This window comes from Chaetodon auriga, chromosome 21 (assembly GCF_051107435.1).
Source record: "Chaetodon auriga isolate fChaAug3 chromosome 21, fChaAug3.hap1, whole genome shotgun sequence".
NCBI lineage: Eukaryota > Metazoa > Chordata > Actinopteri > Chaetodontiformes > Chaetodontidae > Chaetodon > Chaetodon auriga.
The window spans coordinates 7,343,307-7,360,252 of record NC_135094.1 but is presented as its reverse complement, the minus strand read 5'-3'; the positions used below and the strand labels follow the sequence as shown (position 1 = coordinate 7,360,252).

The 16,946-nt window shown below is 41.8% G+C and overlaps 1 protein-coding gene across 2 annotated transcripts in view; it reads right to left on the bottom strand.

Annotated features, from left to right (window-relative positions):
- The window catches only part of esyt2b (extended synaptotagmin-like protein 2b), a 28,517-nt gene extending 11,931 nt beyond the window's left edge, over nt 1-16,586 (bottom strand). The window contains exons 1-7 of one of the 2 annotated variants that reach the window (XM_076761838.1): nt 15,854-16,586; nt 11,011-11,052; nt 10,366-10,500; nt 9,980-10,056; nt 8,931-9,003; nt 6,697-6,786; nt 3,307-3,362 (exon numbers count right to left, since the gene is read on the bottom strand). In XM_076761838.1, the coding sequence (XP_076617953.1) occupies nt 3,307-3,362; nt 6,697-6,786; nt 8,931-9,003; nt 9,980-10,056; nt 10,366-10,500; nt 11,011-11,052; nt 15,854-16,255 (875 nt within the window). In that variant the 5' untranslated portion in view covers nt 16,256-16,586. The remainder of the gene's footprint in view (nt 1-3,306; nt 3,363-6,696; nt 6,787-8,930; nt 9,004-9,979; nt 10,057-10,365; nt 10,501-11,010; nt 11,053-15,853) is intronic. The other variant, XM_076761837.1, reaches the window with a different exon arrangement.
- Nucleotides 16,587-16,946: the final 360 nt, after the last annotated feature.

Below are 16,946 nucleotides of genomic sequence, written 5' to 3'. Positions count from 1 at the left end.
AGGAAAATTGGAGTCAGTTCAAGCATGTTGGTGCTGCGAGCCAAGAAACCTCTGAATGTCTTTCTGCTCTGCAAATGATTCAACACTTCGTGGCAACAACAATGACAGTGAGGGCAGAAAATGGCATTACCGCCAGGAGTCCCTAGATTCATTTAGCTGCGGCACAGCTGTAAAAATGCAATCACTGCAAGGAAAAAATGGAATTAGAATTGGAATTCATCATCTGGTGTTATTGCTCCGCCTGTCCCTCGAAGAAAAACATTTGTGATTACAGCACAGCTGTCCATATATCATGATGCAGATGTCCCAGTGAAAGGTGTTCATAAACTGTCTGAGATACCAACTGGAAGCTCCTGAAATAGTCTCTTGGAGTGATCCTGTGACCCTGAAAACACACCGGCTAAATGTACACAAAGGCCTGGAGGAAACACTTAAGTGCTGCCATGTGAGATACAACAGCATGGTCTGCTGACAAGCGGCCGAATTAATGGGACATTAACTAATACACAGGACCTGATGTACCTATCCCCAGTGCACCAGTGGAGCAACTTACAGTAGCTAGATGACAGCCTGTGTGTAATTGGTGTTATAAATTAAAGGAACTTCTATCCGAGATGTCCTGTTGAATTAGACCCAGGATGTTTCAGAGTCGCTGCCCAAACCAAGAACGTCCACTTACACTGATTAGGTCTCCTGTACTGCAAAGTCAAAACGCGGTAACTACATTTTTGGTGAAGGTTAAATTAAATCCAGACTTTTTCACACGTGTTTTACCATCTAAAAGTAGAATAAGACATAAAAATAGAAAAAAAAACAGTCGGTAAAATTTGAAACAAACAAACAAACAAACAAACTAGAAAACAGAGATAAAAACCAACCAACAATTTTGATACTCCCACGTCTTAAGAACTGAATTTGTCATACACCATAAAAAGCTTAGCTTAACTTAGCTTAGCTAAACAAGAGCCACTGAGTCATTGTTTAACTCATAATAGCCGTTAGCTGCAGCCCTGCCTAGCATACAATAGCAAACAGAAACTAAAAGCCAGCGGATCAGTGAAAGCACCTCACTCAGCAGCTAAGAGACCAAAATCCATAAGCAAAATGTGAACTGAATTATGGAAAGATTTCTAAATGTCAAACCATTCAGATGCCAGCAATTTACAATTAGCCAGCAGCTATTTGACATTTCAAAGTAAAGAGTAGTTCTGAGGTTATTGGGATTTGTTGTAGGTGATACAGATACAGTCAAGGTTATGAATGAGTTCCAACAGCAGGACATTCAGAATGAATGTTTTATAACTGCCTGCAGTTAATTCTAACCTTGCAATTTCTTACAGTCATAAAGGTAATTCAGCAGGACTGTCAAAGGAAAGCAATTAAGATTCCTCTAAAAACAGAAAATTCCTTTGCTTCTCTGAAACAACACAAAAACAACACACTATCTAATCTGATGACAATGAAATGAACTCCACCGTGTTTGTCTGGAGTCAGGAGAAACATTCATTCGATCAACCCTGAGCTCTTCTTTGAAACGGCAGGCTGCAGCTCTTCTCTGTGAGCCGATTAGAGACTTCATGATTCTCTGGAGGGGGACTGATCAGAGCGTTTCTTCGGCTGAGATCTGAGAGCGTAAAGGGATTCCTGCTGCATCAGCGCTTATTGCTGCATTTTTGTTGCCCCCCTGGTATAAACACTGGAACACCCCCACACACCTGCCTGAGTGTGCACACAGTAATAACAGGGAGACCGTTTATTCATTTCAGAACAGCGCTGACTGCAGACATGGACACTTTTCAATATACAGAATGTACAATATAGTGTTAGAGTGTGTGTTTCACTCTCAAGAGCCATGTCAAAGAAAAATGTGCATCATCTTTTGACAGACAGTAATGCTTTTAGCCATGCTAGCGACGGCATGGCTGCAGGGTTAGTAACACAGGTGTGTCTGTTTGGTCCAGACTGAAATATCTCAACAACTATGGGATGGATGGCAATGAAATTCTAAGCAGACATTCATGATCCGAGTTTTCACGTGTTCATTAAATATTCAGTGCTAACTACCAAATGTTAACATGCTAACCTAAGATGCTGAACATGGTAAACATTGCAACTGCTGAACATCAGCATGTTGTCATTGGGAGCATGCTAGCGTTAGCATTTTGCTGAGTACAGCCTAACAGAGCTGCTCGCGTGCTCGTACTCTGACTCTGATTCTAAAACCAACTCAACAACCATGACATATCACAACATGTTCACATAACATAATAAAAAAAGGCTTTAACGACGACACACTGGGCGAGCCTTCAAGTCGGCAGCTGATGCTGTCTGTCTGCTGCCGCTGCATTCAAAGGACCGTCTCGCTGCAGCTACGATTTCACCATCTGCGCCTCCACTCCACCAGCTATTCCCTCTCATATGCACGTGCTCTCCTTCCTCCACAACCAACACGCACACACACACATATTGCATTGCACAAGCTACATAGATCCATTTCAACCCACAGAGGACTCAACAGAAGAGCTGACAGCGACCGGCCACTAAGTGCTGCCTGTGCCAACATGTCTGCCCACATCAGCAGGGCATATGACAACCAGCCATAATCCCAGAAAATCACATGCAGCCGCATTCATGCATGTGTCACTTTCTTTGGGGTGTAAATAATGTATGAACCACTCAGACAGCAGCGAGTAATTGTGTTTGGCTGTTAGCGACTCTTAATTGACGCTCATTTACTCCCTGCTCAGCCCACACAACCCCAAGGGGAAAAGACACTTAATACAAGTGAGACAACCTAACAAAGATTGAGGAAACTGGCTACAAGCAGCACATTTTCTGACCTTAACTCTTTTAGTCCAGTTAGATCATTAAACTGTTATCTTAATCTGGATATTCACAGTGATGTGTGCATGTAAACGTACTGCCAACATTGTGCTTGAGCTCACTGTCAGCCTGCAAAAAGATGACCTCCATCAGCTAAGTCAGGTCAAGCTCTTAATCACAACAGCAACAAGGACAAGGACACCCCAGGCGTTCAGCACTCCAATAAAACTTTAGCAGAAAATAATATCAGTGCATTTGGTGAAATTCATCTCGTCAGATATTGGACAAGACAGGCTCTGGTGAAAATACAGCCAGAAAGTGCAGTGAAAGCATTTCCTCATTATTTGCAGATTAAGTCTCAGGCGCATAATGAATTATTGTTCTTTTGAAATTTGATCCTCGAGGTTCCATTTCATTTTCCCTCACACGCACCAACAAAGACATTTCTTGATGAGCAAGAAAAGTACGTTTGAGCTTACTTACTTGAGTCCAGGAATGTCAAGTATATTGGTGAGGCCAGTCCAGTTAATGTCCAGAAGCTAAAAGAAAATGGGAAAGGAGAACATATCAGGTGGTCGGGCTGCAGCAGAAGAAAGTGTAAATTAAATTGATTCAAACACTTCAGTTTATTGTTTTCTGGCCCCTGTGCTACATTCACCTCATCGCTTCTTATTTCTGGCCAACAAGCCCTGCTGAATAATAACAGCACAGACAGTGTCCGACACAAGTTGCAGCAAAATAATATAAATCAAAAGTTCTGTGAACAAGTTGCTGCTGCTTTGGTCGACTTTGAAAACAAAGAAATACTTAATGTGATATTTAAATTATTTAGGAAAGATGTTCAGCAATGGAATGTTAATAAAATATAAAAACAGCAGCCTTTTCTGGCCCTTAAGCGGATTGCTTTTACCTTTTTTGTTTTTTTCATGCTTTACCTTCTAAGTGTTTAAGCGGATGCTGTATGCACAATTAGACAGAAATCACAGATCCTTATATGGAAATGAATACAAAAACACCTGCTTACTGAAATATTTATAGACATAGCAGCAGCCCTCTGGGGTCTCATTAGTTTTCATTGCATAATGAGGTCAGGAACAATTTAGCTATCTATCGTTAAAAGTACTAGTTTTTCCAAAGTACTCCAGAGTACATCTGGAGTAAAGTGCAAACCAATTTCCATTCAGTTTTTGGGTAAAGCTGGCAGCAGGTTTTCACATTTTCAAAAGGGAAGACAGTACAAAGGAAAGCAAACCAAAGAGAGTGTGGCTCATCAGCATCAGGCAGATCCCGCCTCTCACTGAGCTTTGATCTGTTTCTGCCTCCATGCTGAAGTCGCTGTGTTTTCTTAATGACTCCTTCCCACCCTTCTTTTCTGGCCAAGTCGCTTTCACTGCAGCAGATGAAGTGAGCGCCGCAGGGGAGAGAGGGAGCACTGCAGGGCTCTGAATGATGTGATGGGAGGTCTGAGTGTTGTGGGAGCGTGGCGCGAAGGGACACACAACTGCCTGCAAATCACTTCTCTGCAGAGTGTGCAAAAGACTCGACTTGTTGTTGTTGAGTAGCAATGTAGTACTGGGAAAAACAGCACTTGGTCTGCGATCAAGGCAGAAATAATTGCTCATTAAATCACTTGGTCAATCTACAAATGACAAAACATTAATTTATCCTGAAAAATATTCACGATTTACAGGTTTCTTTTTCCATTTTGACATTTTGTCACCGTGTTGCAATCAATCTATTATTTAGTGGGTGACATAAAGAACCATGTGCTCACAATATGGAGTGGATGTCTTCCATCAGAGGTCCTTTTCTAAAGAGCAGGACTGTTCAGCTGAACCTGAGCTCTGAAATCTCTTTTCAGTTCTCTCAGCAGAACGCGTTGCATCTCTTTATTTACACTGCACTGAGTCACATTAGTGCGATCACACAGACCCGCCGCGGTCAAGACCTCTTATGGTCTGGAAACGTTTCTATTTCATTTGGTACTGTGGATCAGGCCTTGTATGGCACGCTGAAAGGAAGACGATGAGTTATTTGGTTTCCAGGATACACAATGTCAAGAATTTTTTTTTTTTGCTTTTTGCTTTTTTAAAGAAATTGCTTTTGTGTTTTTCTTCTCTCGCCTCAATGCAACGTTCCTCAACTAGAGGCAGGCAGAAGATGAGATGCATAAGTGCGTGTGTACACATGTGGAACTGCATCGTGATTTACTGACTGCTACCTTCTCACTTCAGCCTCCTACAGTAATATCTCCACGCCGAGCTTTAGTTGAGTGCCTTGGGTAGAGAAATCTGCCAAAGTAGGACTGGCTTGATCTGCGGCTATTTAAAGCTCTGCTATAGCTCCACTGGGTCCTCCCATTTAGTATAAATCGGTCAAACATTTTTAAGCTATGCAGCAGTGGCTCTGCACAGGGGTTGAACAGGGAGATTGATGGACTGGAAAATGGAAGTAACAAGCCATGTGAAGTGCAAGTCACATAAAGTGATGTCGATTAAATACTACCTCCAACTAAAATCAAGTTTTTAAGCAAGTTAGCATGTCCATATGCAGTTTTTTATATGCTACAAGACATATCATAATAAATAAGCAGATAATACCATTGTTGAGCAGGGTTTCATGTATAAGACAGCTCAGGAACAAACCCGTCAACTTGCAGACAAGGCTGCCGTGAAAGGCGGAGTATCAGAGGAGAAGCCAGGTGTAGCTTTGTATTGGTATATTTCAAGCTAAGTTTCAATATTTTCAAAATGACGGCAGAGACGGTTGCAAAGTTGCAGAAGGAGCAATGGTGAGCCTTCATGTATTAAGAAAGAGCCTGAAAATCCAGCTGAACTGAAACCTGTTTCCAGACACAGAACTGAAACTGAAGCCCGACACTGTTCCGTCCGTTTGTCCTGAGGACACAGCAGCACAAGCCAATGTTGGTAAGATTATTTTTGTTGTGTTTTATCTGTTGACTGCAAATTTGCAGTGTGATAATGTTAGCCAACGTGAGCCTGCCAAGTTACATGATGATTCATGTCAAATGCTGACAGGACATTTTAAATGGCTTGGGGGTGTTGATGAAGAAAATGACTGCAAACGTTACTCAGAACAGTTTCAGATTGTCGGCTGTAGGCGAGGGTGGAGGGGTGGGCGGACCTGCAGACAGGGACTGCTTAGATCTGCACATGAAGGCAAAGGTGCAGAGTTCCAGCTCAGCCAGTAAGGCCTGAAGGATTTTTCCATGGACTTCTAAATATTTATTTCTGATGAACAGAGATGAGCTTTTAAGGGTTTAATCAATGGAGCACAATATGCAATGTCAACAGCAAAACCAGAGAGGGAGAAGAAACTGAAATTAAACTGCAAGTTGTTGAGCTGTAAAATGAAGATGAATGAAGAAACAGATTGTACTGTGATTCAGCAGTGACTTGACTTACAAAATTAACATTTAACGTCCAATTTACGTTTATTATTTCTGCCTGAGAGAGGCAAACAGATTAGCAAAGCCGAAAACCAAGGAGCAATTTGTTTTATGTCATGCAATATCATAAAGCTTAGTGAGAGTGATGTTCACAGAAATGGGGGCAACTTTGACAAAACCAATGGATACAGAGAAGATCATGTAAAATGTCCATTATTTTCAGATGTCATGTAAAATAACAGTCTAACACTCAAAGTGTTGCATTGCTGCATCATCTCAGGTGCTGGCAAAGACGTAGGAGCAAGCTGGTTTTGTATTTCCACATGCAAATCCCAGTTTAATAGCCTCCACTCTAATCATATTGCCTTTATTTAAAGAGCGGCATCATTATAATTTCCACTGCTTCTCAATCAAACAGGTTTAATTGAATTAACCAGTGTCATATTACCAGTGTTTGGACTTACTGGCTTCTTGAGGAAGAACACAGACAGAGCTCCGACAAGAGGCATATCACCCAGCAACGGCTCCATCACCACCCTCAACACGCCGTGGATCTATGGAAACACAAGAGCAACGCACTGACACACACGCGTACACAAAGGTTTAGAGGTAAAGGGAAGTCACGCCTCGCTGGCTCTCGACATTCCTCAGCAGTGGAGCTGTCAGCTGGAGCACATGACAGGTTGGAAACTCAATCACAGCCTTATTTCACACCTGCCCCGTGTCATCCTCCACCTTCTCAGTAACATATTATGACAATTACAGGGATTATGGTGCTGGAAGCGCTTTACGTGCGTCATGTGGATGCCACACAGCTGCTCTAATCCACACCAGGGAACAAAGGATGCTTAAATTCTAGCACGAATATATTTGTTTTCGGACTATATTTATATTTTCAGGATGGATGGTAAGAAAATCTTGCCCAACCAGTATCAATAACACTCTCGATACCGTTACTGATAAAGCTCTTTTTAAGTTTTTCTGTGCAGCTCTTCAAAGGAAATGTCATCTCATTTGCTTCATGTTATTTCTTGGTCAAGGAAGTTCAATCTGAGACGTTATTTCCCTCTGACACCTCTGAGATTAAATCAGCTCCTTAATGGCACAGACAGTAGCTGGCCAACCAAAGTGAAGCATATATCCTTGAATTTGTCAGAGGCGTGAGCAAGAATTCAAACCTCATTTTGATTTATCCATTTTAACAGAGAAACGATGTCTCAAATGCAGCAGCACACAGATCAATGCCACGATGCATAGATCTTACATAATGGGTTTGTTTATGAAAGGAAAATGACATCATTTATTTGGAGGTTTAACAGGCTTTTAATGTACAGTGGCTGTGGTGGAGCTCCATCATGGTAGTGGGACCACGCGACATATAAAATAAATAATAAAAGACCAATATCAGCCGGCATTTAACCCCACTCACACTCACAAAGCCATCACTAATCTCAGCAGTGTCATGGAGTCCAACACACCTGCTCTGTGTAAACCAGCTCAAGGAGTGATGGGGACTAATGTATTAGTGGTTGATAATGAGCTGCAGAGATATGTAGGTCTGCCTGAGTTACACAATGAGGGCAGCGAGCAACAGATCTCCCCCCAGGGACAGACCTAACAGCGCTCGGTCTCCGAGGAGACACGCTGATTGTTTTTTTCACACACAAAAGGGTCAAGGACATACAAGAATACACACACACACACACACACACACACACACACACACACACTTAGGCACAACAGAGAGCAGGTGTATTTTCTGAATGAGGATGATTTTAAATTAAAAGGGAACATATTTTCATTCATTTTTCACAGTTTATACGTTAAAATGATGTGAGTTACATACATTTCATGGAGGAGGGGCTCATTCTGAGATAATTATATATTCCTTACAGTAATTCAAAGTTAAACTGTGCACCAAAACCTTCTATAATTCTGTTTTTACACTCTATTTTGTATTACGATGCTGTTTCATTTTACTTTCTCCTCAGCCACTCTGTTGTACTTGATTGCCTTCATAGCTCTACAGAGAAACAGTTCCCAACTTCAGACCCTTAAGGGGTTACAAGACAATAAATGGGAAAGTAAGAAAAAAAAAAAAACATTTCTGCAGTACAAAACACAAGACCGTGGGGTTTTACCTTACAAGGCCTCTAAATAAGATTCAGAGTAAACAATCTCCGAAAATGAGTCTTTGGTTGAACTGTTCACAATATTTAGCCATATGCCGTCTGTGACAAAGGGCTGCAAGTGGGCATTGTTAAAAAGCTTGGAAAGCATTGCTGTACAGAATTTCTTGTTATTAGTACAGCCTCATCAGTATGAGTACACAACACACATAAGTAATTTGTACTGATACCACTGCTTGATGAAATTATACGCTTAAAGCTTTATACATGCAAACATTTAACACACGTCACAGCACAAGAATAATAAGAAACTGTTCTGGTGAAGGAGAAAAGCTCCTGTACAAATACATTCAACATCTGTAATATGCTGCACAAAAATCAAAGCTGTGATCATCCAGTACTGGAAAAACCTCTTAACTTGAAGCTGACAGGACAACCTTTACCCGAAGTCACTGTATCACTTCCTATCGAACACTTCAGGTTCCCTTCTGAAAACCACTGTAGAGGCCAAGACTCGTGCCAAAGGACCACAGCTCTGTGAGGATGTGAAGAAAAAGGAGTTTCCTTACCTGGATGCTCTTAATGCCAGCTTTGCAGTAGTAGCGTTTGATGTCTACATCGATCTCTGTGTTGCCGACAAAGCTGAGTGACAGAAACACAGACTGTGTCAGATACCGTGCCATGGTTCCTTTACTGTTCCATCAATGTTAGAAGGACTCTGAAGCTCTGATTCGGTCGGATAAGGCATTACATTGATTTAGACATCATAGCGACTCCATGTTTTATTCATTTCCTTTCCTGTATTTGAATTTATACTTACAAACATCCAGTTACTGAGCTCAGTGAATCATATTCAGCATTTTTAAATCATCTTATTTTCCAGACTTTAAAAGTTATTTTTGATGCTATCTATGGTCAACATTTTTCAGCAATCAGAAATTTTCAGAAATGACCTCTCGATGTAGTTATTAAAGTTTGTGGCCTCCTCTAGATTCAAACTGCTGCATGTGATCCAGCATTGCTGTTTTTAATTTTATTTCATTATCAACCTCACTGTTTATTGCTCAGTCTACTAACACCATATTAGAGCTGTAGCACGTTACTTCCTGTTATCACCACTAACTATGGGTGTTGCCAAATGAACCAGCAGTGAATTATTAAGGACTGAAACTTCATTTCAGATCAACAATCCCTTCAAGGGCAACGCCACTTATTTTACACATCAAAATCTGTTTACATGTTTTGGGGAGTACTGCTGCATATGTGAAAACAGTCACATGAAGCCTTTTGTGGCTCCAGAGGGAGCTGCACAACAGCTGACAAAGTGCCTAAAATTGCCCACATCCCCGACTCAACTGTTGGTAATCATGCTGCATTATGGGTAATGTTAGGTTTTGACAAAGAATCAGTGGAATACAAAACGAGTATATCTCTGGTCTTACATTTATACATTTTTATCCTTTTTTCAAACTGTCAATCACAAGTCTGACAATGTGATCGGAGTGCAATGCTAAATCAGTGGAGCACTCCTTCAAGGTCTGCACAAACCACTTGAAGCCACAATCAGAAAGAAGCTACGGAGGTAAAAGTGATTTAAAAAGGGATGTGGTAGGCTCACCTGATCTGTAGGTCCATGATAATCTGCCGCTTATCCACATTTTCTGTATAAACCTTGACCCCGTTGACCCTCAGGGGCTACAACACAACAAAAGGGAAACATTATGGCCACTGCACCACTCCAGTCTATCAACACAACACCAACACCTCCACGGCTCACAAACTCCCACGTGGTTAGCACACAGTCGACCCCTCTCCTGACCCCACATGGAAACTATTTATGAAACAAGGGCATATGTCAGCGACATGCATGTATTTTCCCGCTCAAGCTCCCACGCACCCTCACCAGCTGTCCTTACGACACCTGCTGCCAGTAGTCTGTTTAGTGACAGCTGAAACAACACATGATCGGTCTTAAACCGTGCAGGAACACTAGGAGGTGCTCACTTTGTCTCCTATGTCGATCTTGCTGAAGCAGAAGGTGCTGAGGTGGGAGTTGGACTCCTTCACCGCCGGCTCGATGGTGTCGCGGAACAGTTTCTCCACAAACTGGCAGATATAGGGCCACATCTGTTTCACTGTCTGAGGGGATACAGGAAGACAGGGCTGAACTTTATAGACCAATCATAGCAGAGTCTGTCTAAAAAATGTTGTCTTTTTCCATCATATAATCATAAAGGCATGTACAGGCTCTTCTGGCTACCTCATACCGGTACATCTCTCACACTGCGAATGACACAGCTATTTTAAAATATTCAAAATTTTGCTCTATTTAAGTCTCTCACAAGCATCAAGCAGGGACCAACAAATTAAATTTTGATGTCAGGATCTAGATTGTTTTAATGTTTACTCTCGAGTGCTTTAAAATGTCCATCCAGGTTGTTGCCATGGGGATTCACAGGGGTTAATGCATTTCACTGCGCTGTGAAAACAGGGCTGCATGTTAAGTCAGACGTGCTGCAGTGTGGCAACAGTCACAGGCCCAGTGGGAAGAGGAGCGACAGACATCCCATTTACTCCAGTGTTTAAAAAGCAGGGAGGAGGGCTTCACTCAGGCAAACAAATTCAAGAGACAGCCGCTCGATTCTTTACCTTGTTTAGCCACTCGACTCGCTCCACGTCTGGGAAGTGAACCTACAATGGAGAAAACAGAGCAGATAATCTCTAGTCTGTGAGGCTTTCAGGGGAGAGGTCTGTTCCACAGGCAATCGGACTTTAAATACATTTGAAATTCTTGTGTGATCGCTGAAACTAAAAGCTTGTATTTAAACGTCAATTTTAATCAACTGGACTTTGACTCATACTAATGAAAATTCTTTGTTTTTCAGTTTAAAAAGCCACCACTTTGGAGAAAATCACTGCAGTCGTACCAGAGAACAGATGCAGGATCACTCTGATGAAAAACAAAAGTGTGCAGAGCTTTCTTTGCTCCCATTTCAAAGTTTCAAAAAATGGCTGGGATGATGTATAAAACAGATTGTGATAAGCTGCTAATCCATTTTGCAATTCACTCCGCTGAAAACCGTAGAACGACAACATACTTAATGTTTTAAATTGAAAGGCTCAGTCATTCATAAGCAAGGATGCAGCGAGGTTCACCACTTTGTGAAACACTTGACTGTACAAAGTACATTAGCAGATGGGCTCGACAACACTTTGCAAAAACCGCTGTCGACAAAAACAGTTCATTTGCAAATGATTGCGTTTTCTTTTTATTTATGTTTTACACAACCTTTATTACACCATCGTTACAACACGGTGGAGTCAACAGCCTTTCTAGCATCTCCAAGAGGCTGTAATTTGGCACAAGCTGTGCTTTGCGCTAAATGCTAATGTCACTCACAATGCTAACAAGCTTTATCATGTTCACATTGCAGCACAGCATGTTACTAATCTGCACTAAACACAAAATACAACAATTCAAACATGAGTGATGTACTCAATCTTGAGGCAATCCCTCCAATAGCTGAGACATTTCACTCAAAACCACAAATGTTAACCTGATGGTGATGCTAGATGAAAAGTCAGGGAATCCCCAAAGATAGTAGGAATGATCTTCTAGGCAACATAAATATCTGCTCCAAATTTTCATTGGATAGTTGTTCAGATACTTCAGTCTGGACCAAAGACGCTGCACTGAATGCTGTTCATTGGAAGCATTCCAGTTCAAACTGTTTCAAATTGCGGTTGTGTACAGTGAAATCTGTAAAGTAAGTGACTTTCCCAAACTCCAAGGTCAAATTCTGCTTCTGGAAAGCTTTTGGGTTGTAATTCTGCTACACAGAAAAGCAAAAGCTTGAACAAGACATGTCTCTTGGGCATTGGAAATGTTAAAACAAACCTGGATTCTACATTGCTGACAGCAATACCACAGTTTGACAACACCATCATTACAAAGAGTGTGCTTCTTTTGGGTGATGCATGAGACCCACTGCTGCAGGAGCTCTTTGATGTGGAGTGGCTGCTTGATATATAATAGAAAGAAGATGAAGGAAAAGTTTGTTAAATTTTTTCAAGGATTTTCATTTCTACGTGAAGAATGCATTGATCCATGACCATTCTTTCATCATCATCTTTGGCGTGTAAGCTGTTATCAGACATCAGTGAAAACCTTACACTTATTTTTCCTTCACATTTTGAATGTGAGCAACAAGCAGTCATGTCATGTTAGTCGTTATTTGCTCAAGACTGCTGAATTCAAAGATAAACTAGAAAATAAAGATCACCTAAAGACTGTGTTTTTATAATGTTCCTAGATTCCAAAATAAATCCTCTATCCGTCTCATTCTAGGCCTCCACACATGTCCATAATACAACTGTGCTGAGAGACTGAGTTGCAGTTTGACTAATCTTCTCGAACGGCCAAAGTAAATCAGGCATTGATTTAACACGAGGAAAAGGAAATGGGGAGAACGAAGTCAATACCGTGCACAAAGGTGTGCAGCCATGCACGCACCACCTTAATAAATAACAGATATACAACCCTACCTCTCTATCACACTGAATTGAAGGCATTTATTCCCTAATCTCAACAGTAAGATAAAGTGACGGATCTGGCCGGCGTGCTGGTGAGATATGAGATGTGTTGGGACAGTTACAAGGGACAGCACTATTCCTCATGGTGGCAGCAAAAGTGCTTATCCAGCATTTATGTCAAAGTGTGGATGAAGCAGAGAAAAGAGCAGGAGAACAGGGAACAGAAAGTCCTTCTTAATATGACAGATTCAGGCCTATAGTTTATGTTGTGAGGTGTAAACAATATAATCTTCTGGAAGGGACGCTGGCATGGCTTCATTATTAGCGCTGACACAGTGATCTTATTCAGGAAATGTCAGTGAAGTAATGGATGCCATAGTCAAAAGGACACATTTAAGTGCTGGCTGAGGAAACTGAGCTGTGCAGCAGAGTGGGAGCAGAGCATCTTAATTATTTAGCTTGTTGCTGTGTTGTTGGGGTTTACGTCTTGAGAGTGTAATTAACAGTTTGGGTTTTCAAACTATTCTCCCTTACTTCAAACTGCCTAAACTGTGCAAGTAAAGTCATCAGGACAAACTCAAAATATAATTAGACAGTATAGTTAATGAGGCATCAGCTTTACATCTTCAAAAAGTGCTAAAGTGCCACGTTCAGAGACACAGCAGACAAACCATTTGATTCAGCTGACATCTGTCCTGCTGACTTCAGACACATACCGCAATGCTTACCTCTCAAACATACAGTACATCCCATAAGTCACACTGACATAAGTGCTGCTACGTGTTTCTACTCTAATGCACACAATACGACTCCTCTTAACAACACATCAGAAAACTGAAAACAAGCAGCATACTGGCCTCCTTCTTTACTACTGCTTTTGTCCCATGTGACATCAAAAAATACACAGTGCAATATTTTATGTATAATTAAATTGTATGATTAAAGAAGAACACTGTCACTTTTGCTATTTACTTTGTCATTTTTGTCATTCACTAATTGAACTAATGTCTGGGATCCTCTAATTGGATGATTTCATGAGCATCTCTCCATATGGAACTGTTGTGATGCTTCCTCATATATCTAACAAAGCAGGTTGAAACATCATTAATGAATAAATATAGCAGTTGGTGAGACAGTGCATGTTTTTTTTTTTTTCATTTCCATTCCCATGTGATATTAAACTCAGACCCTTACTGATACTTTCAGTGTAAGTAGCTGCTACCCCACCCAGCCAGTGACTCACCCTGGATGAAAACATCTGAGGGTTTAAACTGGAACAAGGAGGAGTACACTTCAGCAATGGAAGCTTGGGAATGGAGGCACTCCTGCTAAAAAAGCCTTTGTGATAACAGTGACAAGTCTATTAAGACTCGATTCAGCTGAGAAACTGGCCCTAGCCAAGATTTGGGAGCTGGGTTAGGGTTAGGCTACAGTATCAATGCAGTGACATGCGCTCAGTGTGGGACATGCAGTGTTATTTCTTGTGATGGTCATGCACGGCCTCACCAGGTTTGACCGGAGGTACATGCAGCGCTTGGCTTGCAGTTTCTTCTATTAACCGCAAACTTAAGGCAGGGGGGTGCTGAGGCCATTCAATAATGCCTTTTCCCTATAAGTGGGATGCTGCTGCTCTACCCCATCTCGCTCCTCCATTCCCGTTTAATAGCCTCAATGCCTCCTCAGCCATGTGTCAGCAGAATAAGCTTTTTACTGTTCAAAATGAGGCTGCACTTAACATCGCTGACCAGTTGAGCTGGATGAGTCTGATACGGAAAGCGTTGGGTTTATAGTTTAGTTAGGCTAACAGTTAAGTCAGATAAGCTGAGGAGCCGAGACTCGAGGCTCACTTTAATTTAATTTTGTGCTTGGATAGCACTTGATTAAATGCAATCGAAACTGTTTGCTTAGTGATTTCCAAACTGGACTCCTGGGACCATCTGGTGTCCTAAAAAACGTTTTTGTGAAAAGAAATCTCAAAATTTCACTCTATTTTCCAGTCCTGAAGACACACAGGGCACTAATACATATGAAGGGGCTTCCACAGTTGATCTCTGTCCATTGGACTTCCATTAGAGTCAACACTGAAGAGAACATGGAATTTAAACTACTGACACATAAACACTGTATTGCCTTCACTAGGGAAACTAAGAGCATTAATATTATTATATATTAATTACAATAATATATGATTATTAAAGAAGCCATGGCATTTACTGTAAGATGTTTCCCCTTGATGCTTTAATCCAGCTCCCTCCAGACACCAGTTAACAACATGGATTACATGGTGTTTTACAGACCTCTTTCAAAGGCACTAGTGCTGGAGACAAGTCACATAACGCATGCCTTCCAAAACATTAAATATTTAACTTTGGGGAAAACATCCTGCAGTTGAACTTTGCATATATATATATATATACGTAATACCTGCTGTCATTATGTTATTATCTAGGTTGCATTGGGTACCACTTGATTAAATGCAACCTATGCTATCTCATCAGTTTGCATACTGGGTCCGCTGAGGGTCTTGGAGGAGGTTTCAGGAGATTCCCAACAAAACCCTAAACACTGAACTGTTAACCCTGAATGGAAAAGTCAAGAACACCAATGTTATCTAACAATCTAACAAGTGTTGCTGTAATAGGGTGAGTTAACTGAGAGACAGCAGCCTGAATCCCAAAATAACAGAGACCCTGTGGGCATGTTTCTTTCCAGCGTGGTGTCTGGTTTACCATTGTACCCTGCTGTATTTAGACTGGGACTCAGTCTAATGTCACTGCTGGGGGAACAGCTGCTCCATCACAGCTTTACAGCTCAACTCATGCTCCTGTCAGCTGATTGTTTTTCCTGGAAACTCCAAAATATTTAGCACAAAAATACCACACGGTCTTCAGAGAAACGGCTCAGCCTGGATAAGCGGCCGTGGACATTATTTCATCTACTGTATCTGACAGTGTCTTACCCATGGTGGTAAATCAGAGGTCGTCAGACTCTGCTTGACACTTCTCTCCTCTTGCTCAAAGAAAGCGAGAGCTCGACTCAGCCGGCTGTGCTTCCCTCCTGTGTTTCTCCTCCACCAGAAAAAAATAACCAGTCCGATCAAGAGCCAGCTGAAGCTGAACTCGAAATAGCCCAATGCGTAAATGGGGAAAATGAGAACAAACGTTTTTGCGAGGTGAACCCAGGTCTGGGTCAGCTCGCTGGTCGAGGACACCGGGGTGTCGTCGGGTATGTTCCCCGCTGAGGGATGGGGAAAGTTGGGCTGAGCGGGGCTCGGTACGGCGTGTCCATTCTCCTTAATTGAAGCAGGGCTCGCATTGTGGGAGTGGGCTCTTCGTACATCTGTCATGCTGTCTCTAGACATGTCCGTCTTCAAACTGATAAAATGCGGATGTAGTTGGGAGACACGGTTCCCATGTGCGAGCGGACCGAAGCGGTTCCTTTGGGGACCCTGTTCTCACGTTGGCTCAACTGCACACCAGCCCATTGCCCTCGGAGGAATCGCTGGCATTGACCACTTTAATTTCCAAAACGATTAAAAGCTTCAGAGTGCATTTCCTTGTTAAAATGACCAGCTGACCCAGTCCGGTCCACAGCTCCACTTGCTCTGTCTCTTCACAGGTTTAAAATGATAATTTCTCAAAACGCACAGGGATCATGCACTGTGCGCTCCCAGTGGTGCCTGTAGCCTAGCTAAAAAGATGAAATACCGCCATCTGGTTCTCTATCGCGGTAAACACAGCCTGTAATTATTAGCTGTGGTAAAACCAAGTCCATTAGCTATTCTTAAAGTAACGAGAAGAAAGCAAGCATACGTCAGTGCTTATATTTCAAACAAATACGTATGTTTCTACCTAGCTAACTAGTTATCAAATGACAGAGCCGTTAAAATAGAAGCTGTTGTGGAATGACGAGCACAGAGAAATCGATTAGCACACGAGTCTCACAGTGATCATCGAAATGAACTGGAGCTCATTTCGCAGCAACCAGTCGACTACTGTCGAATAATAATAATAATCGTTTGTGCAAACTTGAAACGTTTTATACGTTTTGCT